The 23,919-nt window shown below is 42.1% G+C and overlaps 1 protein-coding gene across 1 annotated transcript in view; it reads left to right on the top strand.

Annotated features, from left to right (window-relative positions):
* Positions 1-23,062, top strand: part of LOC122902414 (retinal rod rhodopsin-sensitive cGMP 3',5'-cyclic phosphodiesterase subunit delta) — a 51,817-nt gene extending 28,755 nt beyond the window's left edge. Inside the window, exons 2-5 of the mRNA XM_044241848.1 lie at positions 18,541-18,629; positions 19,627-19,752; positions 20,486-20,591; positions 22,463-23,062. Coding sequence (XP_044097783.1) covers positions 18,541-18,629; positions 19,627-19,752; positions 20,486-20,591; positions 22,463-22,544 — 403 coding nt within the window. The 3' untranslated portion in view covers positions 22,545-23,062. The remainder of the gene's footprint in view (positions 1-18,540; positions 18,630-19,626; positions 19,753-20,485; positions 20,592-22,462) is intronic.
* The last annotated feature ends 857 nt before the right edge of the window (positions 23,063-23,919 follow it).

Below are 23,919 nucleotides of genomic sequence, written 5' to 3'. Positions count from 1 at the left end.
TTGTTCCGGGCACTGTCCTATATTAATTCTCACTGAATCTTCACAAAAAGCCATGTAAGTACTTATTACATTTTGGAGTTGAGGCTAATTAAGCCTTAAGAATGGCAGAGCCTTGGTTTTGACCCAGGCTGTGAGACTCCACACCCATGCTTTAATCCCATGTACACTGAAAGGAAGAGAGGGATTGTCGTAGAGAAGTAAAAGGGAAAGAAAAGGGGAGGGGGATTTCAGGTGGATTATCAGGTTTAGGAAAGTATGGAAGGTTTCAGAAGATGGTGTCCCATATAGGGCTAGTTCAGAGTCCAACCAGCTGGCTGGAGCATATGTTTTTTAGGTGAACTGGAGACATCTCAGAGTTAAGGGTGTTGGATGAGGGTGTGTCTGCACTTGATCCAGTGACAGTAGAAAGCACTGAAAGATTTTGGAGCAGGGAGGGGACAGGATCCAACTGATATTTTAGAAACAAAAATCTGGCAGTAATGTGTAGATTGGGTTGAAAAAACATGCAAATGCATTTCAGTGGAAGAAAGAGCAGGGCTTGGTGACTGACTGGAAAGGAAAAGTTGGGGGTGGGGCAAGTGTCATGAAGGTCAACGCCCAGAGAGAGCCCTCCGGCACTTTTTTTTTTTTAAATTATTATTTATTTATTTATTTTCAGAAAAACAGTATTCATTATTTTTTCACCACACCCAGTGCTCCATGCAAGCCGTGCCCTCTATAATACCCACCACCTGGTACCCCAACCTCCCACCCCCCTGCCACTTCAAACCCCTCAGATTGTTTTTCAGAGTCCATAGTCTCTCATGGTTCACCTCCCCCTCCAATTTACCCAAATTCCCTACTCCTCTCTAACACCCCTTGTCCTCCATGCTATTTGTTATGCTCCACAAATAAGTGAAACCATATGATAGTTGACTCTCTCTGCTTGACTTATTTCACTCAGCATAATCTCTTCCAGTCCCGTCCATATTGCTACAAAAGTTGGGTATTCATCCTTTCTGATGGAGGCATAACACCAAAATAGCTTTGTCAAATTTGGAAAGCTTGAGAATAGGCTTTAAATGACTCCTTGACTCCCATTCCTGCAAACCTCCTGTACTTCCCCAATATATAGGCTCTTCCAGGCCTTAGGCCCTTCTGGTTGTCTCATCCCTTTGCTTATACTCCCCATTTCTCCCCAGCGGGCACCCTGTCAGAGAGCCCTTTTCCCTTCTAAGCAATCCCCTCCTCCTGGAGCTTTTCATGGAGTCCTCCCTCCCATTTGCCCGCCTCCTGAAACCGGACCCTTCCCCACGGAGGAGGCATCTTCCTTAGGAGCACTGAGGGGGACAGCTGTTCTCCCACCCACTCCAAGGGCCAGTCTCAGTGAGCCAGTTTGACAGGCAAAAATGTTCATTTCCCCCATGTTTTGCCTAGTATTCTTTTGAAACATTTTATCTTTTTCTTATAAAAATGCTCCTTGTATGTAAAGACCCTGTCCCTTTGCTTGTCATATTATAAATATTTTTCTAGTTTTTCATTTGACTTTACTTATGATGGTTTTGATGTTTGGAAGGTGTTCTGGTTTTCTTTCAGAAACACTTTCAGAATTAATTAACTCCGGGAATACACAAGTACATTTTCCTTGTAAAAACTTAAAATAATTTGAGTAAACTAGTCCATTTTTATCTCTACCCAATCCTCATCCTCTTTCCTTCCTCCTGAAACCACTCAGATTCTAAACTGTTTCTGTGGAATAATATATACTTAGTTTTTTTGTATTTGTATTTTTTATAATTCTTCTTTTGCTTTTCTGCTGAGAGAGGCCTTCCTCATCCTTAGGTAATATAAATATTCACCTGTATTTTCTTTGTCTAATTCCTGAGACCAGTTGGGTACAGGTATCCCCTGCCTTCCGAAAGTTCATGTTAGGCCACTTTACATTTACAAAAGACCTACATTAGTACTTGTTCTCACTAACTGAAAGAAATCCAAGAGGATTTTCACTTCTACAGAAAAGGGGGAAAGTCAACAATAGGGTTGAACATTTGTCTTGCAGTGAGTTAGGAGGCAGCACGCACCCCCCCCATCCAGCAAGGAACATGGTCCTGCCCAGCTCCCACCCTGGAAACTACCCCCAGCATCTCAGCTTCAAGTCACCATAGCTTTTAGTTGTGTCTATGAGCATTTGTGCTTTACCTTCATTTATTAAAAATCAATACAATACAAATGCTTTTATTACTAAAGCACTTGTTAATTTTAATTTTTATTATTAAAGCATATTATTTTATTATTAAATACAAATGCTTTTATTATTAAAGCATTTGTCCTTTACCTTGATTTATTTTGTGCATCTGTTAGCAAGATGTGTGCTAAGTTATCAGAAAAACCTAAGAGATGATTTTATACATGTAGAAATACTCAAAACTTTTTCCCCGATAATGATAATTACTTCTTGACTTTGCACCATTTGGGCTTACCAAGTTTTCTTTTTCTTTTCTTTTTTTTCAAGATTTTATTTATTTGGGCACCTGGGTGGCTCAGTAGTTAAGCATCTGCCTTCGGCTCAGGTTCATGATCTCAGGGTTCTGGGATCGAGGCCCACATCTGGCTCCCTGCTCAACAGGAAGCCTGCTTCTCCCTCTCCCACTCCCCCTGCTTGTATTCTCCCTCTCTCTGTGTCTTTCTGTCAAATAAATAAAATCTTTTAAAAAAAAAAAAGATTTATTTGTCAGAGAGAGTGAGAGAAAACACAAGCAGGGCGAAGCGGCTGGCAGAGGGAGAAGAAAACTCCCCACTGAGCAAGGAGCCAGGTGCGGGACTCCATGCCAGGACCCTAGGATCATGACCTGAGCTGAAGGCAGACGCCTAATGAGCCACCCCAGGCATCCCTCAGCTTATAAGTTTTCTTAGGAACACCATACTTTTGGATAGTGGGGGAAGCCTATATATTATAGTAAGCAGTGTGAGGTAGTTAACCATTTATCTTCACTGGTTTGGAATTTAGCATATATAAAAGTCAGTATATGCTGGGGTCATAGCTAAGTTTTTTGGTATATCAATTTACCTATTTTTATGCTAGTACCAAACTAATTGTAGCTTAGAATACAGTGTACTTCACCTGCATGTTCTTCATTACCTTTTTTTTTTCATCTTTGAGGTTCTTGAAAGGCCTTCCTAATAGCATCCTCCTTTACCACCCTTTTCCCCCTTCTCTCTAAAGTAAATTCAGGGCACCTGGGTGGCTCAGTTGGTTCAGCGACTGCCTTCTATACAGGTCATGATCCTGGAGTCCCACATCAGGCTCCCTCCCCCGTAGGGAGTCTGCTTCTCCCTCTGACCCTCCTGCCTCTCATGCTCTCCCTCTCTTTCTCTGTCTCTCTCTCATTCTTTGTCTCTCAAATAAATAAATAAAAATATGTTGTATGGATAACATACATTCTAGAATTACGTTGAGAGTTCACTTGGCCATGCATGGAACCATGCATGGAATAGTCATGGAACCAGCAGCTTTTCAGCTATCTTATTTATATGGGGGCTCAGTGATACATATTAAAAGAAATGAGAGGTTGAGCAAAGAAACAAAGGACAGTGGACTTCCTTGTCAAAGCCAGTTCTGCAAAATGTCCTTTTGTTCCTCCTCTGATAGACATTTCCGTGTTCCCCAAGTAGCCAACCAGAAGTTTCATGGAACAGCAGATTATTCTCCTGTTTGGTATGTTGTCTCCAGTTTTACCGTTTCCAGGGGAGGAGCCAGGAGTCAAGTTAGGCAGGGGAGGGACTCCATAGCCTCTGCTGTTGTTACAAGTCAAAAGCAAACCCCGTGGCCCTCCCCTGTGACTTTGGACTGAGACAAAGGAAAATGATGTGACAGGAACAAATTGACAGTGGCCACATCTGCCAGCACTAATATAGCACAGAATGTCAAGTTCTCTGGTCAAACAGAGTTGTTGCTGCCCTAGCAGTTGTTTCCCATAGTTTGGTCATAATGCTTGCTTGAGACACCATTGGAAGTGTATGCTTGTCATAGAGTGTCATTGATATATAAAACAGTGCTGTTTTCAGGTTCTTTGGCAAAGGAAAAAAAAAGGAACAAATATAAGTTGATGACATCAAGGGATTTTTATAAAATTTTTGTCTATTTCTTTATTTTGAGCAGTTGTTTGTGGCAGAGAAAGGTGTATTACAGTGGTGTGACAAACTAAGGTCTGACTTTTTAGGGGACTCAGGATCTGAAGTGTGATTACATCCAAGTGGAGTATAATCTTTAGAAGTTGTTACCATCTCATAATGACTGGAATTCTTCCTTATCACAGCAAAGACTTCTCTCTCAGGATATACCCTGCCTTAAGAAATCACCATAAACAAATTCACTTACATACAAGTCTTAAATTGGGGCAGGGTACCTGCGTGGCTCAGGCTTGAACTGATTCTCTTTCTTTTTTTTTTTTTAAGATTTTATTTATTTATTTGACAGAGATCACAAGTAGGCGGAGAGGCAGGGAGAGAGAGAGGAGGAAGCAGGCTCTCCACCGAGCAGAGAGCCCGATGTGGGGCTCAATCCCAGGACCCCGGGATCATGACCTGAGCTGGAGGCAGAGGCTTTTTTTTTTTTTGACAGAGAGAGAGATAACAAGTAGGCAGAGAGTCAGTCAGAGAGAGAGGGGGGAAGCAGGCTCCCTGCTGAGCAGAGACCCCCGATGCTGGGCTCTATCCCAGAACACTGAGATCATGACCTGAGCTGAAGGCAGCGGCCTAATCCACTGAGCCACCCAGGCGCCCCGAGGCAGAGGCTTTTAACCCACTGAGCCACCCAGGCGCCCCAGGGTTGAACTGATTTCTTGCTTTAAGTTCAGGTCATGTAGGGCGCCTGGGTGGCTCAATGGATTAAGCCTCAGCCTTCAGCTCAGGTCATGATCTTGGGGTCCTGGGATCAAGCCCCACACTGGGCTCTCTGCTCAGCAGGGAGCCTGCTTCCCCGCTCTTCTGCCTGCCTCTCTGCCTACTTAAGATCTCTCTCTCTGTCAAATCATTTTCACTGTTTTCTTTTTTTTTTTTTAAAGATTTTATTCATTTATTTGACAGACAGAAATCACAAGTAGGCGGAGAGGCAGGCAGAGAGAGAGAGGAGGAAGCAGGCTCCCCGCTGAGCAGGGAGCTGGATGCGGGGCTTGATCCCAGCTTTTTTATTTCTCTTTTCCCCAACTGTTTTAAATTGCTAAAATTCGCCTGTATAAAAAAGCATTCTTTGAGGTGTCTGGGTGGCTCAGTGGGTTAAGCATCTGCCTTCGCCTCAGGTCATGATCCCAGAGTTCTGGGATCAAGTCCTGCATCTGGCTCTCTGCTCAGCAGGGAAGCCTGCTTCTCCCTCTCACTCTGCCTGCCTCTCTGCCTACTTGTGATCTCTGTCAAATAAATAAATAAAATCTTTTTAAAAAAATTTTTAAAAAGCATTATTTTTGTGTTCTTGTATTAAGGCATCTCACAGACTTTTTTTTAAAGATTTTATTTATTTATTTGACAGTACAAGCAAGGGGGGCAACAGGCAGAGGGAGAAGCAGACTCCCCAGTGAGCAGAAAGCCTGGTGTGGGGCTTGACACATGACCCTGCGATCATGACCTGAGCCAAAGGCAGACAGTTAACCATCTGAGCCACCCAGGTGCCCCAACATTTCACAGACTCTTAGATGTGATACATTTCTCTAGTTAAATGTGTACACTCACATGACCAACAAGCAAATATACTCATTTATTTTGAAAAGCTAACAAATCTCCAAAAATTGTATGAAAATATAAAGAGACTTTGCTATTTATTTAGGATAATACCCATTTATAAAAGAGTCCTTCATCATATATCAGCTATACTTCAGTAATAAATTTTTTAAAGGCTTTATTTATTTATTTATTTATTTAGAGAGAAAGTGTACATACACACCAGCATTCAGAGGGGCAGAGGGAGAGAGAAAGAGAATCTCAAGTAGACTCCACACGGAGCCCAACATGGGGCTCAGTCTCACAACCCTAAGATCACAACCAGAGCCAAAACCTAGAATCAGATGCTCAACAAACTGAGCCACCCCAGTGCCCTTCAATAATAAAAAATTTTAAATAAATAAGAATACAAAAAAAAATTTTAAGCTTAAAATCCCATAGAATATATATGTCAGCAAAATTCAAGGACTTCCAAATGGGCATGCCTAATATTTGAAAGTGAATTGAAGGGCCACCTGGGTGGCTGAGTCAGTTAAGTGTCTGCCTTCGCTCAGGTCATGATCTCCCCATCCTGGGATTGAACCCTGTGTTGGGCTCTCTTCTCAACAGGGAGTCTGCTTCTCTCTCTGTCCCTCCTCCCTTCTCTCTCTCTCTCTTTCTCAGATAAATAAATTTTAAAAAATTGTAAGTGAATTGAATATTTTTATAAGATAAGAATTATGTACTTGTGATTTTTGCACTTAATTGGAAAAATCATTCCAAATGAGATGTATTCATTAAAAAAAACTAAGACAAAATTATTTATGCTTGGTCAAGTTTCATACTAATAGCACTAATAATGATCTTTGTTTTTCTGTCATAGCTTTAGGAATGTACCCCTGTTTTGACTTTGGTAACATCTTTAAGAGATTTAATTTTCTGAAGTTTATAGTCCTAAACTGTCAAGAAAGATTATTTCTAGAATCTGATTATTTATTTATTTATAAGATTTTATTTATTTGAGAGAGAGCACATGAGCAGGGGGAGGGGCAGAGGGAGAAGCAGATACCCCCCACTGAGAAGGGACCCCCGACTTGGGGCTCTGTCCCAGGACCCTGGGATCACAACCTGAGCTGAAGGCAGACACCCAACCGACTCAGCCACCCAGACGTCCCAACACTGACTATCCTTATACTGAGTGTCCCAAACCTAATTATCTATAAACAGTTTCCTATCATTTGTCCTTCCTAGTGATATTATCCAAAAGAAAAATAAAATCTTTTTTAAGTACTTTCATACAGTAGAAGTTTCCTGATTGATGTGGCTAAATTCTAGGAAGTCATAGCCAAAGATTACTCTGCTTTTGCTGTCAACTCAAGGAGAGGAAACACCTCTGCCCTCAAGAAGCCCATAATCAGGGCGCCTGCTGGCTCAGTCGGTTAGGCTTCTGACTCTTGCTTTTGGCTCAGGTCATGACCTGAGGACCCTGGGATCAACCCCCACGTGGGGCTCCCTTCTCCGTGAGGAGCCTGCTTCTCCCTCTCACTCTCCCTCTGGGCTCTTCTCTCTCTCACTCTCTCTCAAATAAATAAAATCTTAAAAAAAAAAAAAAAAAGATTTTGAGTCAATAAAACCAAAGCAAAACATTAACTAACACAACTAAGTTTTTGGTGCCTTTTCCCTTACTGAAAAGAATAAGAGAGTTTAAGGTAATACATGTTTTTATTAGAGAATGTGAAGTAGCTCATAAGTTACTTCTATAAGGTGTTTTGGTTTTGTTTTGTTTTTGCTTTGTCTAATCCTGAATAATTATGGTATTATTATGAATAGTGAAGACTAGTCAGACTTGATATATTTTAGAGAAATTTGCTTGGATGGCTTTGCTATACAGTTAGTACCTCTGGGGTAGTTGTAATCCACTTTTGCCAGTGATAATTTCTTTGTCTTTGTTACTCCCATTTCCTTCTGTCATGGTTGCCTCCCTCAGGGTCCTCTAAGCTGAAGAAAGGTTTCTTCCCACCTCCTTTTATCAGTTTGTCTGGTGTGGCCTTTGACGATCATAACACTTGGTTGGATCCCCAGAAAGCAATTCAGCTCTTTTTTTATTTTGCTGGATGCTTTTATGGGAGACTTCAGATGAGTGTCCAATGCCCAAGCTGAGCAGAGAGCACAGGGGTGTATGAGAGTATAGTATCTCACCTGAGTCTAGATGAGAATAGAGAGTAGGGAGGAGTGCATAGCAGAAGGGGTGGCCAGAGACATATTGGGGCCACAAGGTAAAGAACTTAAAATGCTAAGCTAAGAAGTTAGGACTTTCCTCAGTGAAAATCTTTTGATGGGGCAACTGGATGGCACAGTTGGTGAAGCATCCGACTCTGGCTTTTGGCTTGTGAATTTCAGGGCTGTGAGATAGAGCCCCATGTCGGGCTCTGTGCTCACCACTGAGTCTGCTTGAGATCTCTGACCCTCTCCCTCTGCCCCTCCCACTCATGTGTGTGGTTTCTCTCTTTCTCTCTAAATAAATCTTAAAAAAGAAGAAAAGATCTTTTTCTTTTTTTGAAGTTTTTGAAGGGGAAGTAATGATATGACCCAGCTTGTGTTTTAAGAATGTTGCTCAAGTCACTGTGGATTAACTTATAAAGGCTACATGAGTGGGACCTCAACTTTATTGCACAGAAGAATTGCTTTTTTTTTTTAAGAATTTTATTTATTTATTTGACAGAGATTACAAGTCAGCAGAGAGGCAGGCAGAGAGAGAGAGGAGGAAGCAGACTCCCCGCTGAGCAGAGAGCCCGATGTGGGGCTCCATCCCAGGACCCTGGGATCATGACCTGAGCCGAAGGCAAAGGCTTTAACCCATTGAGCCACCCAGGCGCCCTGAAGAATTGCTTTTTAAAATGAGCATTCTGGGCTGCCTGGGTGGCTCAGTGGGTTAAGCCTCTGCCTTCGGCTCAGGTCATGATCTCAGGGTCCTGGCATCGAGCCCCACATGGGGCTCTCTGCTCAGCAGGGAGCCTGCTTCCTCCTCTCTCTCTGCCTGCCTCTCTGCCGCCTTGTAATCTCTCTCTCTCTCTCTGTCAAATAAATAAAATCTTTAAAAAAATAAAATAAAATGAGCATTCCTCAGGGCACCTGGGTGGTTCAGTGGGTTAAGCCTCTGCCTTTGGCTCAGGTCATGATCCCAGGGTCCTGGGATCAAGCCCCACATCTGGCTCTCAGGAGCTCATCAGGGAGCCTGCTTCCTCCTCTCTCTCTGTCTCCTTCCTCCTTTCTCTACCTGCTTCTCTGCCTTCTTGTGATCTCTGTCAAATGAATAAATAAAATCTTTAAAAAAATAAAATGAAATGAGCATTCCTAAGGCACCTAGCTGGCTCAGTCACCCTGAAACTTAAAGGTGAACATCTTAACTAGATATTTTTAAGCAGATTGTTTAGTGTTGAAATATTTTCATGTTGGAGATAAAAATTTGGGTATCAGAGCAAAATCATTTGATGATAAAAACCAACTGGCCTCATATAAATAATTGAATAAAAATCACTGGGAGAAGAAACAAATCTCCACTGCAAAATTCCAAATAATTCACATTCTTCCCTCAAGAAGATGGAGCATAACTCCCCACCTGTTTGGGCTGTATACAGTGACTTCCTTCCAAGAATACAATACAGAAAGAAGGGGGAAACAACATATTTGCAGTGGAGAAACCTGACAGGCATTCCCTCAGCCAGGTGATCAAGATCAGCATCAGTAATGATAAATCATGCCGATAGTACATAGCCTTGACATGGTGGGATGAAAATGGCACTTTACCTCAATGGTCTTCCGCCTTAAAACTCACAGCCCCAGCCAAATCATGAGAAAAACATCAGACAAACCCCAATTGACAGACACCCAGAAAATACTTGACTTGTCAGGATGCCTGGGTGGCTCAGTTGGTTGGGTCATGATCCCAGCGTCCTCGGATCGAGTCCCACATCGGGCTCCTTGCTCAGCCGGGAGCCTGCTTCTTCCTCTGCTACTCTGTCTGCCTGTGCACTTGCTCGCTCTCTCTCTCTCTCTGACAAATAAATAAACAAAATCTTTAAAAAAAAAAAAAAAGGAAAATCTAAGAAACTCTCACAACCCACAGGAGCTTTAGGAGACATGATTACTAAATGTTATGTGGGATCCTGGAACAAAAAAAGGACATTAAATTAAAACTAATAAAGTGTGAACAAACTGTAGACTTTAGTTACTAATAATGTGTTAGCATTAGTTCATTTGTTGTGACAAATATAAGATGTCTATAATCTATTTTCTACAGAATATATAGACACTATAATAAGTTTTTTTGTAAATTTTAAAAAGCTTACTTTTCAGAAAGGGCTAGAACAGAAAAACAATTAATAAACCAATACCCTTCTTGGTAAATTGTTAGGAATTGAAATAATATAGCTCTTCCATCCCTAGATTAGTAATCAGGATCTGAGTTAATATCATTAGAGAATTATCTCAGTATCACTGAGAATTATCCAGCTTCAGTATGAACTGTTTTGAGGGACATGAATAAATAAGTTATTTGGTTTTATGTAGAGGAAATCCACAGAATCATCAGAATAATGCCCAAATATAAGTTGACCCTGAATATAAGGCAATCTCTTAACATTCCAATGAAAAATATATATATTTTTAAAAAGGGATTTGGGTGTGGGGCGCCTGGGTGGCTCAGTCAGTTGGGCGTCTGCCTTCGGCTCGGGTCATGATGCCAGGGATTGAGCCCTCTATTAGGCTCCCTACTCACCAGGATCCTGTTTCTCCCTCTCCTTCCTGTTCCCCCTGCCTGGATTCACTCACTCTCTCTCTCCCTCTCTCTGTCAAATAAAAATATTTTTTAAAAAAGGAGAGGGGGTATGGGCAGAATAGACAAATGTGTATTTTACCAACATAGTTAAGACCATAAATTTATAAAATAATATAAAATTTAGAAATATCCCTTTCCACTTGTCTGTTACTTTCTATGAAACAATTTTGCCCAGATTTTTTACATGCTGCTTTGATGTCCATACCTGGCACATAGTAGTTTGTCAATAAGCACTTACTGAATGATAATTTGAGATCAGGTATATGGAGAGACCTGGATCAGTCTGGGAGGACCCTTTGAAGGTCTTTGACCAGGAAAGTATCAGCAAAAGTGAAGTGGTATTTAGCCTCTCCTCAGAGGTGATGGAGATGGCACAAACTTTCTGCTTAGGAGAGGTCAGGACATAGCCAGGGTTGGCATGGGTACACAAAAGGAGCCCAAACTTCGGAGTCAGGCAGATCTGGACTTGGAGATGTGGTCCCAAGAGCCTCCCTGAGGAGGTACCCCTGAAGCCAGGATTTGGGGGTGTGAAGAGTAAGGGCAAGAACACTCAGGCAGCATCACGGGCAGAAGAGACACTAGTGTGCTGAAGAGAGAGACAGGAAGCTATTAAGGGTGGAACATGGTGACTGGGCACCTTGTAAACTATGCAAAGGACTTGAGTTTTGTTTTTAAGTGCAAAGGAAAACCGGGGGTTAACATCTAATTCACAGTTTTTATAAAATTACCTTCTGTGAAGAGAATGGATTGAAAGAGGGAGCAAGAATGGAAGCGAGGAGGGGCACTTTAGGTAGCCCAGTTGGTTAAGCGTCTGACTCTTGATTTTGGCAAGGACAGCCATCAGGAGCCTAGACAGGAGATGATAATGGATTCATAACAACACCACTCTGCTTCTAAGATTCTTAGCACCTTACATGAGCCAACTCATTTAAGTGTGCTGTCCCGTTAGCACCCTCTTTCATTCTCAAAAGTACTAGTTTGGGTGATAAATTACAGGAAACTATGAATCAGCCAATTAACATTTTCAGGGGGATATTCTTCCTACCCATCAATTTCAAACCATTCTATGAAAGCCACTAACCATGACAACTCTGTAATATAAGATTCAAGCAGGAAAAACTGGAATCTCATCTCTGAACATCCTGAGCCCCTTCCTTCTTGTTCCCTTCTGTTTGGGCCTGGTTCTCAGTTACATGTGGGCATTTTTTTTTTTTTTTAAGATTTTGTTCAGGGGCGTCTGGGTGGCTCACTGGGTTGAGCCGCTGCCTTCGGCTCAGGTCATGATCTCAGGGTCTTGGGATCAAGTCCCGCATTGGGCTCTCTGCTCAGCAGGGAGCCTGCTTCCCTCTCTCTCTCTCTCTCTCTCTCTGCCTGTCTCTCTGTCTACTTGTGATCTCTCTCTGCCAAATAAATAAAAATCTTTTAAAAAAAATTTAAAAAAAAAAGATTTTATTCATTTATTTGACAGAGAGAGATCACAAGTAGGCAGAGAGGCAGGCAGAGAGAGAGGAGGAAGCAGGCTCCCTGCTGAGCAGAGAGCCCAATGTGGGACTCGATCCCAGGACCCTGAGATCATGACCTGAGCCGAAGGCAGCGGCTTAACCCACTGAGCCACCCAGGCGCCCCATGTGGGCATTTTTATTTGTCTCTTTCTCAGTATCTTTTTTTTTTTTTTTCTTTCCTCTTCCCTCTCTTTTCCTTCCCCATTCCTCCTCTCTACTCCAGTTTCTTCCTCTCCCCTAATCTCCTTCTGGTCTCTTCTCAATTGGCTGGTGAGTTCCTGCCATGTACAGTGGATCCGTTCTGTTTAATATATAAAAATGAAGGTATAGTTGTACTTGTGTCAAAATGCTTCTAGATGATTGTCACTAAATATTTTAAATTCTTTTATCCCAGTGCCTGCATTCACATCTTAAGGAAATTTACCTCATATGCCATTCATCAGACTGCTTTCTTTTTTTCTCCCCAAGCCTTTACTTCCCACTCCACCACCACTCCCTGATGGCCTTCTCTACCTTAGGTCTGTCCCCAGCCCCACACTGGACCAAAATCATACCAGGTCACAGCTATTTAAAACACAAGACTTATGTAACCTTCTGTGTGGCGCCAAGTGACTCTCATTCTTCCCTGCATCTTAGTTTACTTCCTTTTTTACCTTTCCTAAGGCTTGACATTCTACAGACTATTGATTTTTTTTTTTCCTGGAACTTATTGTTTCCAGGCTGAAGCCTATTTTTAACATGCTCTTACTTTTACATACGAGAGTGTGCCGCTTTTGTCTGCCTGGTTCCAAATAAGAAGGTACCAGGAACAGCTCTCCCAGCAGAGGTTTCCCATAGTAAAGGAGTTTTCCTTTGTGTTCACCCTGGGTATAAATCACCTGGGAGCTTTTAAATGAGAAAAGACCTGGCTGACCCAGAAGGTGGTATTTATAAATAGTCCTCTAACCTCCCCCACCCCTTTAAAGCTTCTACCTAATCCTCTCCTCTCTCAAGATTGGAAGTGACTTGACCTTTGAGTCTTAAACCTCAGGCTCTTTCTCTCTGAAAAATCTAGTTAACAAAAAGCTGCTAAAACAAAAAAAATGTTTCTAACCAGATGATGAAGAAGCCATTAAAGCTTGCCTTTCATTTCCAACATTTTTTTTTAATAAGTTTTATTTACTTGACACAGAGAGAGAGAGCACAAGCAGGTGGAGTAGCAGGGAGAGGGAGAGGGAGAAGCAGACTCCCCGCTGAGCAAGGAGCCTGATGTGGGTCTCTATTCCAGGACCCTGGGGTCAGGACCTGAGCCGAAGGCAGTTGCTTAACCAACTAAGCCACCCAGGCACCCTCATTTCCAACATTTTTAGTGAAATACACTTCCTCTTTTGAGGACCATCTTTTCTTGTGGTTATTTTAAGATACCTACCTCAGGGACACCTGAGTGGCTCAGTCGGTTAAGCACCTGCCTTCGGCTCCAGTCATGATCCCAGGGTCCTGCGGTTTAGCCCCGCATCAGGCCCCCTGCTCAAGGGGAAGACTGCTTCTCCCTCTCCTCCTCCCCCTTCTTATGCATGTGCTCGCACTCTTACTCTCTCCATCAAGTAAAAAATAAAACTTAACCAAAAAATACCTACCTCAATAATTTTTATTTCTTTTTGCTATTGAGCTGTCATGGATTTGTATTTTTACGATTTAAAAAGCTGTTCCCAAATGGCAGCATCTTTGCCATGAATTAAGAGTGTTCCTTTTCACCCCTACCTTAGAGAACTTGGAGGGACTCTCAGTAGCCTCCATCCCAACATCATTGGATGGAGCTCAGTGTGTATTTCTCTAATTTTGTAGTATTTATTGAGGGTGAAATCTTACAGGTTTTGGTAGGATTATACAATGAAGTCCATGATACAGACTGATAGGTTTCTGGATTAAGGTACATGCAAGAAATGCCTAATAGTTGAACTGGCCAAAATATGTTTTTAAGTATATTTCAAAAAAAAACAATAATAAATTTCCTAAAGAGATAATTAAGTCCTTAAACTGATAATTTATAAAGACAGGAGGCGTTTATGTTAGGAAGATAAGCCATATATTTTTAGCACCTTCTCTCCCTTGCTGTAAAATGGAGGAATCTTCAATTCACCATCCACTAATCATCAGAGAGCACACTCTCATTTAAGACTTCTTTCTTTCTATCCTCTAATAGATTGAAGAGTAAATTCTGGTGCCAGACTTTTCTTTGCTGACCCAGGCCAGCAACAGTAATGGTTTTTTTTGGAAACTGCTAGTTCTGATCTAGCTGTTGCTTTACAAAGGGAGCCCCCTTTCCCAGGCTTTTCTCGCAGTAGTTTTGCTGGAATGCCCCACTTGTATGTGAGCCTGAAATTTTAAGAGTAATTTTAGTTTTGTTATTTAAGAAAATCTGGTGTCCAGTGTGGCTACATTGGTACCTAAGAGAGTATCCGAAGAGAAAGAATGAAAAGCATATACGGAGCAGGTTAAATGAGTGCTGTGTCTTCTGAAAACCTTGGGCTTAAATGTCTAAGGCAATTCTGTTAGATCTGAGTTCTGAGTGGACTTGCTGGAGCAGAAGTAGCTACTGTTTCATTTCTCCAGCTGGGGAAGCTTTGTCTTCATATACAGAGACCCCAGAATAGCTAAGCGTATTTATAGTCATTGGAATTTTAATACGTGATCTGGGGGCGCATGGCTGGCTCTGTTGATAGAACTTGCAACTCTTGATTTTGAGCTCCTGAGTTCATGACCCACACTGGACAAAGAGCTTACTTTAAAACAAACAAACAAAACACACACACACACACACACACATATACACACACACATTTTAAAAAGGTGATCTAAGCAAGTGTGTATACTACTGACTTGCTTTTGAATTTAGTTTTTAAAAAAGTGGAATTTCAAAATATGAAGCAGAGAAGAAGAAAATTGCAAAGGTATATATAAGAGCAGTAGTATCTGGGGATATAATGAGCATATGAGGAGACTGTTAGGATTATACACAAGGAGAAGAGAGAAGCACAACCAACCCAACTTGAAAGCAATGGTAGGTTCATAGGGGAGTGGGGTGGGGATGCAATACACCAGCAGGTTGAGAGCACAAGAAGCCAGGGTAACCCTTGGTTATCTTTTGTGACTTCAGTAACAGCAAAACCTAGAAAGAATGTCTCCAGAGGGTTAACTGTACCATTTCATGCATAGTGATGCTAATCAGCCATGTTGCTCTGGGTTCAACACTGCAAGCTACCCAGTCAGAAAGGCTGAGGGCTCCCTGGGATTTCAGTGGTCACAAAGCAGGGAAGTTTGGGTTAGCACAGCTCCTGCCCCCATCTTGCAGAACTGCTGATTTTTCCTCAACTCCTAGTACCCAGGCTTCTAAGCCTGGGTCATGTGCTTGCCCCCAGCTGCACCAGGCTCTGGAGGGAAGGATTTGGATCTTCTAGTTACAGTAATGCCTTGCAGTCGCTGCCTCCCACAGGGGCAACATGGTGCTATTGGAAAGAGGGGTTGGTTGCTAGACAGCAAAAACGGAAAAAAAAAAAAAAAAAAGACCTGTAAACTTTATCAACTGTTTATCTGAAGGTCCATCTCTTTGTGAATATTAGCTGTCTTTCTCAGACTTAACCTCTATGTATAGAAATACGAATGTTTTTAAAATTATTTGTCCATTGTTTAAAAAAACTCAGGACGGTCTTTTTAAATTTCGTGTTCATATTTATCAAAGTTGTGTGTGTATATTGTTCAGAGTTCTAGTTCTACCTGGTTTTGAATGATGAGCTGCGTTCTATATCCTTTCATTCCTATTTTCTACTCCCTGGAGAAAACCATTTTCAGTTTCTAGCTGATTTATTTACTATTTATCTTCATATTTTGGAATTGTACACTGTGGCTATGCCTTAATGTCTCTATTTTAGGCATTGTTTATTGACTTCTCACTGTGGAAAATGAATTTTGTTCTTTCCCAGCACTTTCTGCCTGACCACACATACATGCTCTTCTCCTTCCCCCATCCTCTCAGGATAATGGTATTGGATCCATAGTCTGTGGTTTTATTATTATGACTATGTCAGCCCTATTTGCAATGATGCCATGTAGTATAGTGTAACTGATTTTTCTCCCAATACCAACCTTTGATTTTTCCCTGATGTTAATTATTATCTTAGTTTTTTATTCATTTACTTAGGCTTTCTGTGCTTCTTACTAATGAACCCCCAAATACCCCCTAACTGTATAAATCTTTCCCATTTAAACCCATCAGATATTCTATGAATTTCATCTTCTTAAGATCTCTTTCTAAACCTTCTGACCTGCTCTTGTCTGGACCTCGGCCTGTCACCCTTCAGTCCTCTAAAGAGGACTTTTTCACCTGTATCTTATTTTAGTCCCTTGCTCATGGATTCAGTATCGTCTTTTTCCTTAGTCTTCCCTGTCATTTTGAAATAGCATATTATCATTAGTTTCTTGAGAAAGTAAATCTTTTTTTAGTTTTAGGAATTTCCCTGAGATTCATAAAGGCACTGCTTCATTTTTTTCTACCCTCCAGAGTCCCTGTTGAAAAGTGTGATTCATTCTGATTTTTTTTTTCCCATTCTGATTCTGACCTTTATGTGACTAGTTTTTCCTCTGGAAGCTTTGCTTTAACCTTGACGTCTTGCAAGTTCACAATGATGTGACTTGGTCACTTGCTAGATCTTCAGTCTGGGACATTTTCTCGAATTAATTCATTGATCACTTCTCTCCATGGTTTTTCGGTTCTGTCTTTCTTGAACTCCTGTTAGATTTTTGGATCTCTTAGATTGATACCCAGTTCTTTTATCTTTACTCTCCTGTTTTCTGTCCTTGTCCTTTTTTATTTTTCTTTCTGAAAGAGTTCCTCAGGTTTGTCTTCCAACCCTTGCACTGAGTTGTTTGGTTCTGCTATCAAAATGTGTATTTTTCTAGCATTCTTTTTTGTTCTCTGAATGTTCCTTTTTTCATTGCTATTAGTGATTCATTTATTGTATGATGAACAATACAGAAACTAGAAAATATAACTGCTTAAGTTAGAAGGCATTTTATGATTAAATGAGATTATCAATTGACTAGCCTCAAAATTTGTAAACTTGAGCCAGAGAAGATCACCTAAAATATGCAAAACTTAATTGTATATGATTTTTAGTGTATAAGGGTTATATTATCTCTGGCTGTTTTGTTTTGTTTGTTTGTTCATATATTTTATTTATTTGTTTATTTATTTGACAGAGAGAGAGAGAGCAAGAGAGGGAACACAGCAGGGGAATGGGAGAGGGAGAAGCAGGCTCCCTGTGGGGCTTAATCCCAGGACCCTGCAATCAGGGCCCAAGACAAAGACAGATGCTTAACAACTGAGCCACCCAGGTAACCCAGTTTTGTTAGTTCTTAATACTTCTTTTCAAAAGTTTGTATCTTCTGGGATGCCTGGGTGACTCAGTTGGTTAAGCATCTACCTCCCACTTAGGTCATGATCTCAGCCTCCTGGGATCAGGCTGCTCCCCCTGCTTGTGCTCTCTCATCTCATTCTCAAATAAATAAACAAAATCTTTTTTTTTTTTAAGATTTTATTTATTTATTTGACAGAGACAGATCACAAGTAGGCAGAGAGGCAGGCAGAGAGAGAGGAGGAAGCAGGCTCCCTGCTGAGCAGAGAGCCCGATGCGGGACTCGATCCCAGGACCCTGAGATCATGACCTGAGCCGAAGGCAGCGGCTTAACCCACTGAGCCACCCAGGCGCCCTAAATAAACAAAATCTTTAAGAGAAAATTTTCTATCTTCCTCTGTAGTCTCTTTTTTCCTCTTAAGTTGCTTTTTTCTCTTTGTTTTGGTTTGTCTTTCATTTCGGTTTCTGGTGATCCTTGGCTAGTTTTTTATATCTAAGAACAGGCAGTTAAATGGGTACTTGAGATCTATGGACTTGTGAGCAAAATTTATGGGCTGTGGGGGTGGTCTGCATGAGTCACTTCTTGGGATACCTCTCTTATCTGTTTCTTTAAGTCTTTTATCTTGGCTGGTCTGATTCTGTTGGAAAATTTTTAATTTTGTACTATTCATTTTCTCTCTCCTTGCAGTTTCTAGATATGTAGTCTTTGGTTCTCATGTTGTACATAAAAATATCTCCACTGTGGGGGGCGCCTAGGTGGCTCAGTCATTAAGCATCTGCCCTCTGTCCGTTCTGATCGATCCCAGCCTGCTGGGATCTGGCCCCACATTGGACTCCCCGCCCAGCAGGGGAGCCCTTCTCCTCCCTCTGCCTGCCACTTCCCCTGCTGTGCTCTCTCTCTGTCAAATAAAGAAATAAAATCTTTAAAAAAAAATCTCTGTTGGGTCTGTGCTACGATCTTCCTTTAGATGTCCTTTGGACCCTCCTACACCTCTTCATTTGCTTTCACGGCACTTGGTAGATAGGCCGACTTGCTAAAAAGTAAACAGGAGTTGGTAGCAAATCTGAGAGCTAGAACACACCTTGAGTGCAAAGTTAGAGTCGCTTTCAGTGCATTGTTTTCCTTAATACATTTGATCAGAAATTGGATGAACCTCCGGGATGCTGAGACAGGGAAGATACTGTGGCAAGGAACAGAAGACCTGTCAGTCCCTGGAGTGGAGCATGAAGGTACTCCCCAACCCCTTGCCCTGCACAGGGCTCTGATGTTTCAGGAGCAGGGCCTAAGCATCAGGGAGCTAAATTAATGCAGATCCTGATGGGTAAACCGCTGCAGGCACAGCATGTGTTACTGAGATTCTCAGTTCCTTTCCTACCTTTTTTCCCTCTCACTTCCCAAAACTCATTCTGTGCTGAAATTTTAACATTAAAACATGCCAAAAGATATAAACTAAGCTCTTAACTTTTTTTTTTAAGATTTTATTTATTTATTTGACAGAGAGAGATCACAAGTAGGCAGAGAGGCAGGCAGAGAGAGAGAAGAGGAAGCAGGCTCCCCACTGAGCAGAGAGCCCGATGCAGGACTCATCCCAGGACCCTGAGATCATGACCTGAGCTGAAGGCAGCAGCTTAATCCACTGAGCCACCCAGGCGCCCTCAACTTTTTTTTAAAAGAAAATTTCCATTTTTATCTCCCTGAAATAAAAGAAAAACTAAGGAGTTAAAACCAACAGAACAGAGTAAAGAAGGTGTGCATTCGGCCCTTTTCCTAATGAAAACAGCTAGGGAAGGCCCTTAGATGCACTATATCTGGTGTTTCTTAAAGATCTTTCAGGGGGATACCTGGGTGGCTCAGTTGGTTAAGCAAATGCCTTCCGCTTGGGTCGTGATCTTTGGGTGGTGGGATCTTGCCCTGCATCCCTGCATCAGGCTCTCTGCTCAGTGGGGAATCTGTTTCACCCTCTCCCTCTGTGCTCTCCCTCTCTCTTTCGCGCTCTCTCAAATAAATAAATAAAATCTTTAAAAAATAATAATAAAGGTATTTCAGTCAGATGCACTTTACCAATTGGGGACCTCTGTCTTTAATTGTATTACCAAGGCTTTTCTCTGAAATTTAACATAGATAATGTGTTCTCTAAATCAGCTCTGAGAAGCTCCCAGAAACTTAAGGAATTATAGTATGTGATTTTCATTGAGAATGGCTTCAATATTTCTTTTTATTTACCAGCCCGTGTTCCCAAGAAAATCCTCAAGTGCAAGGCAGTGTCTCGAGAGTTGAACTTCTCTTCAGCAGAGCAAATGGAAAAATTCCGCCTGGAACAAAAAGTTTACTTCAAAGGGCAATGCCTAGAAGGTATTCTGTGGCCTAGTGCCTGGAAGCCCCACTTAGGATGACAGAGTAAAAAGGCAGGACCCAGTGAACTTAAAACACTGCTTTGGTAACATTCATTTTGCAACTCAGTTTGTGATGGGATTCTACACCTTGCGAGACTGGGGGCCCCAGCAAAAACAAAGCTGGCAATGACAAGGGGCTTTGAGCCCAACAAAAGGGTTTCTGACACTAGTGGGCCTGGGTTGATGCCTGCTTTATCACTGGTGAATTATAATGTGGTCACGAGGAAGCTGCCAACAAGGGCCTGGTACAGAGCTCTCAGTCTCCCACAGATCTGGCCACCAAGGCGACCCTGCACCGAGTTTCTACCATGAACTGTAAGAGTGCATGTCCGTGTCTTACAGCTGGAATTGCAAGTGAAAGGCCTAGTCTGTTCTTCTGTTTATCATATACACATAGCCTATTGCTAAGAAAGCATTGCTTATACTGTATCTGCCCACTAGTCCTCACCCTTTAGGCCCTAGAGCAGAGGGAGTAAGCCTCTGGTGTGGTCGGGGGACAGCCTGAGGGGTTGTCATGCCTCTTTCACATGCCTCTGGCCCCAGAGATTTCTGATGGCTTCATTTGTGGTTCTTGGGATAAGAAGAGGCTCACTCTAAGTGGGGGGGGGGGTGCAGAGCCCCGAGACACTCTGGGGTGCCCACTCACCAGCTTTTTGTTGTGCCCACTCACCAGCTTTTTGTTCTTCCTTTAGAATGGTTCTTCGAGTTTGGCTTTGTGATCCCAAACTCCACAAACACCTGGCAGTCCCTGATAGAGGCCGCGCCCGAATCCCAGATGATGCCCGCCAGCGTGCTAACGTGAGTGAGCAGACCACAGGCGCTGGGGAGTGGGTTCCAAGCAGGGGGGCTGACGGTGCTGCTCAGCGGGCAGCCCTGGGTGAAAATAAAGGGAGAGAGTATTCAGGGGTATTTGAGTTTACAGGTTACTGACATGGTCATAGGAAAAAGACAGTGTGATCAAATGGAAAAAAAATAAAAAAACTTTAGATTAGACCTTTAGACTAAATTCCTGATTAACCCTGACTTGCCGTGCAATCTTGGACAATGTTTACCTCCCTGGCCTTATTTTTCTCCTCTCTACACATAGAATTAATAATTCTATCTCTCAGAGGTGTAGTGAGGATGAAAGAAGATGATATGGGAGGAAACTAGCCTGTACTCTATGTTAAACCTAGGCTAATTTGCTCACTTTCCTGACAACCAAACTTCTGATACTCTGTACTTTTCTTGAATGGCCTTTAATGGAATCTGGCAAAGTTCTAAGTTTGTTTTAGAGGATAATGTTTGGTTATGGTTTTTCAGAGACTAGCTTACCATTTTCATAGTTATGCTTCCTGCTCAAAGAATAATTTGTTTGTCCTTTATCCAAAAACACTGTCAGTAAGGGCCCAGCTGACATTTTCTCTTCGGAAAAGGTATTAGACTTTCAGAGGTCTTAATAATAGTGTCTAGTAATGAGTTATTCCCACAGATATTTGTGTAATATTGGATTGTCCCCTTAAACAGATCCTTGGTGAAAGCCACACTGAATGTAAATAGAGGTTGTTTGCTTTATAAGATTTTGCTTTATAAGAAGTTTAATAGATTTTTAATTACAATGGTAGGTATTTTTATATTCTAATAGCCAATTAAATCTTGAGTTTCTTATGTACCTATTTTATAATTAATTGCCAACAAAAATGTATCTGCTGGCTATTAATTACCCTGGGAAAGTACAGGGTAGTATATAGAAGGGCATTTTTTGTATTTTATTAACCTTCATTGACTCCTTCTTGGCCAGGTCCAATAAGTCTGTGATGACTTATTTAGGTTCTTTAACTCATATTTTACTTTCTGGAACCCAAAAACAGTACCTCTATTGTCCTTAACTTGGTTCGAGAGTGGTTTGGTTTGGAAGCACTAAGATACCCACCAAGAAAAATGAAATTCTCCCCTGTACAATACAGGTGTGTCATTTGGGGTTCTTTGGCTGCAAGCCATAGAAATGACTCCAGCTGATTGGACAGACCTGAAGAGGGGTGGGGGTGGCAGATGGCACTGAGACCCGGGCAGCTTCAAAGATGCAGGTGGCAGGAATCCATCAATGATCTCCTTCAGGAGCAGCCATAGGAAGGATCCTGCTCCAAAGGGGAGCAGGGGAAGAGTCTGATTAGCCCATATTATATCCTGTGCCCAGCCCTCTGCCAGGTGAAGGAGAGGCTACTGGACTGACCCATGGACTAGAGATGTGGTGGGCCCCCAGAAGAAGGGCAGAGTGCTATTACCCAAAGTGATGGAAATAGATGCAGGAAAGACCAACCCATAACTGCCTACCAGAGACCTGCAGGTTTCCATGTATATCAAAAAGTCATTCATATTTTTAAAAAAAAGTCTTATGTATAAGCACCCCCGTTTGCAGAGCACTCTGCTAAGGGGTTTACATATATCAAGGATTAAAACATGCTCTTTCTTCTTGTTTTCTGAACTTGAGGAGAAAAAAATCTAATCACAAAGTTAAATGTCACATTAGACTTCTAACCCCATTTGGACGTAGATTTAAGTGTCCCCAAGCCAAAGTTCTAGGTAGGTGCGTGTCCCCAGGCCCAGCAGACCCAAACTGAAGCCACTTTGTGGAAATGAAATCTGTTGCCTAACACACTCACTCTTTTGCCCTCTCTTCTTACTTATAGTGGGAATGTTATCATAGAGACAAAGTTTTTTGACGACGATCTTCTTGTAAGCACATCCAGAGTGAGACTTTTCTACGTTTGAGAGAAGAATGTGTGTGCATTTCAAGAATTTGGGTTTTGGGGGGGGAAAGGAGGAAACTGTTGACTTTTTTCCTCCACGCATTTGATTTTTGACATTTCCACCCCTAATTCCCTGTACGGCAACCCACCTGCGGCCACCAGGGGACCAGTTCTGTGTAGGTAACCAGACGGCTCTTTCCTCCCAAGCCGCCATCTTCCACTGACCAGACTCAACTCCCAACCCCAGACCAGGGCAGAGGGTGAGCCTTGACTCCTTCCCAGGGTGACACAGGGACAGATGCTTACCACAAGAGCCAATGCTGTTCCCACCCCCTCTGCTTCCTCCTTGGGCCCTACAGGCAATGCATCTTCCTTTGGCCCCTGGTTTTGGAAAAATTCATATTCCTGACCTATGTTTAGTTTTTTTCCTACCATTTCTATTTCATACATTCTCATACATTTAACTTGTAAAATAGACTGTGATATTATTATTACATAATGAATTAAAACATATGAATTAAAATATTCCTACAGTCTTTAGCATGGCACTGCTTTCATCTCTGCTTTTTCTGGAACATGAACCCAGCCCCATGACGTGAAGAAAGACATTTATCAGACCATAGGACCACAACTGTATTTTACTCCAGAAATCAGCTAATAGATTTTGCATTCCCGATGCTTCAGTTGCTGCTTTCCAAGAATGTACAACGTACCCAAACAAGACCCATGACCTTAACATTTGTCTTTGAGACATGATATGCAGTGGTTCTTTTCCACAACATGGATGTCCCCTTTGTTTGGTGTTGCTTTTAACTTTTCTCATACCTTTATGATGTACCTTTACTCAAGAGGTTTCAGAAAAGGGTAGAAGTCCAAGCTGACAGAGTAGAAACCCTTCTGTTCTTCTGTGAGAGGACAGAAGTTCCAGAATGGAGAAAAGATCTCCCTGAAGTCATGTGGAGAATGGTGGGAACACATCTGGGATGGGGTGGTGTGCTGGGAGGCCTTAAAACCCAGGCAGAGGAAGCCAGCGTGGGAGAGAGTGATGGCAGCTGGGTGCCTGCAAGTCTGATGTGACAGAGAAGGGTTCTTTTTTAGAAGCTTACCTCTGAGCTACCAGCAGCCTTCACTGTTCTTTATACAATATCAGCAATTAATGGGTTTCCAATTTGCACAGTAGTAAGACTGAGACCAGAGGGAAGGAGAATATCGCCAGAGATGGACCCTCTGGCATAGCCCCTGCTCACATATTCCTCCTCTTTTTTTTTTTTTTAAAGATTTATGTATTTGACAGACAGAAATTACAAGGAGGCAGAGAGGCAGGCAGAGAGAGAGAGGAGGAAGCAGGCTCCCCGCTGAGCAGAGAGCCCGATGTGGGGCTCGATCCCAGGACCCTG

This window comes from Neovison vison, chromosome 3 (assembly GCF_020171115.1).
Source record: "Neovison vison isolate M4711 chromosome 3, ASM_NN_V1, whole genome shotgun sequence".
Classification (NCBI taxonomy): Eukaryota; Metazoa; Chordata; class Mammalia; order Carnivora; family Mustelidae; genus Neogale; species Neogale vison.
This window is presented reverse-complemented; position numbering and strand designations above follow the sequence as displayed.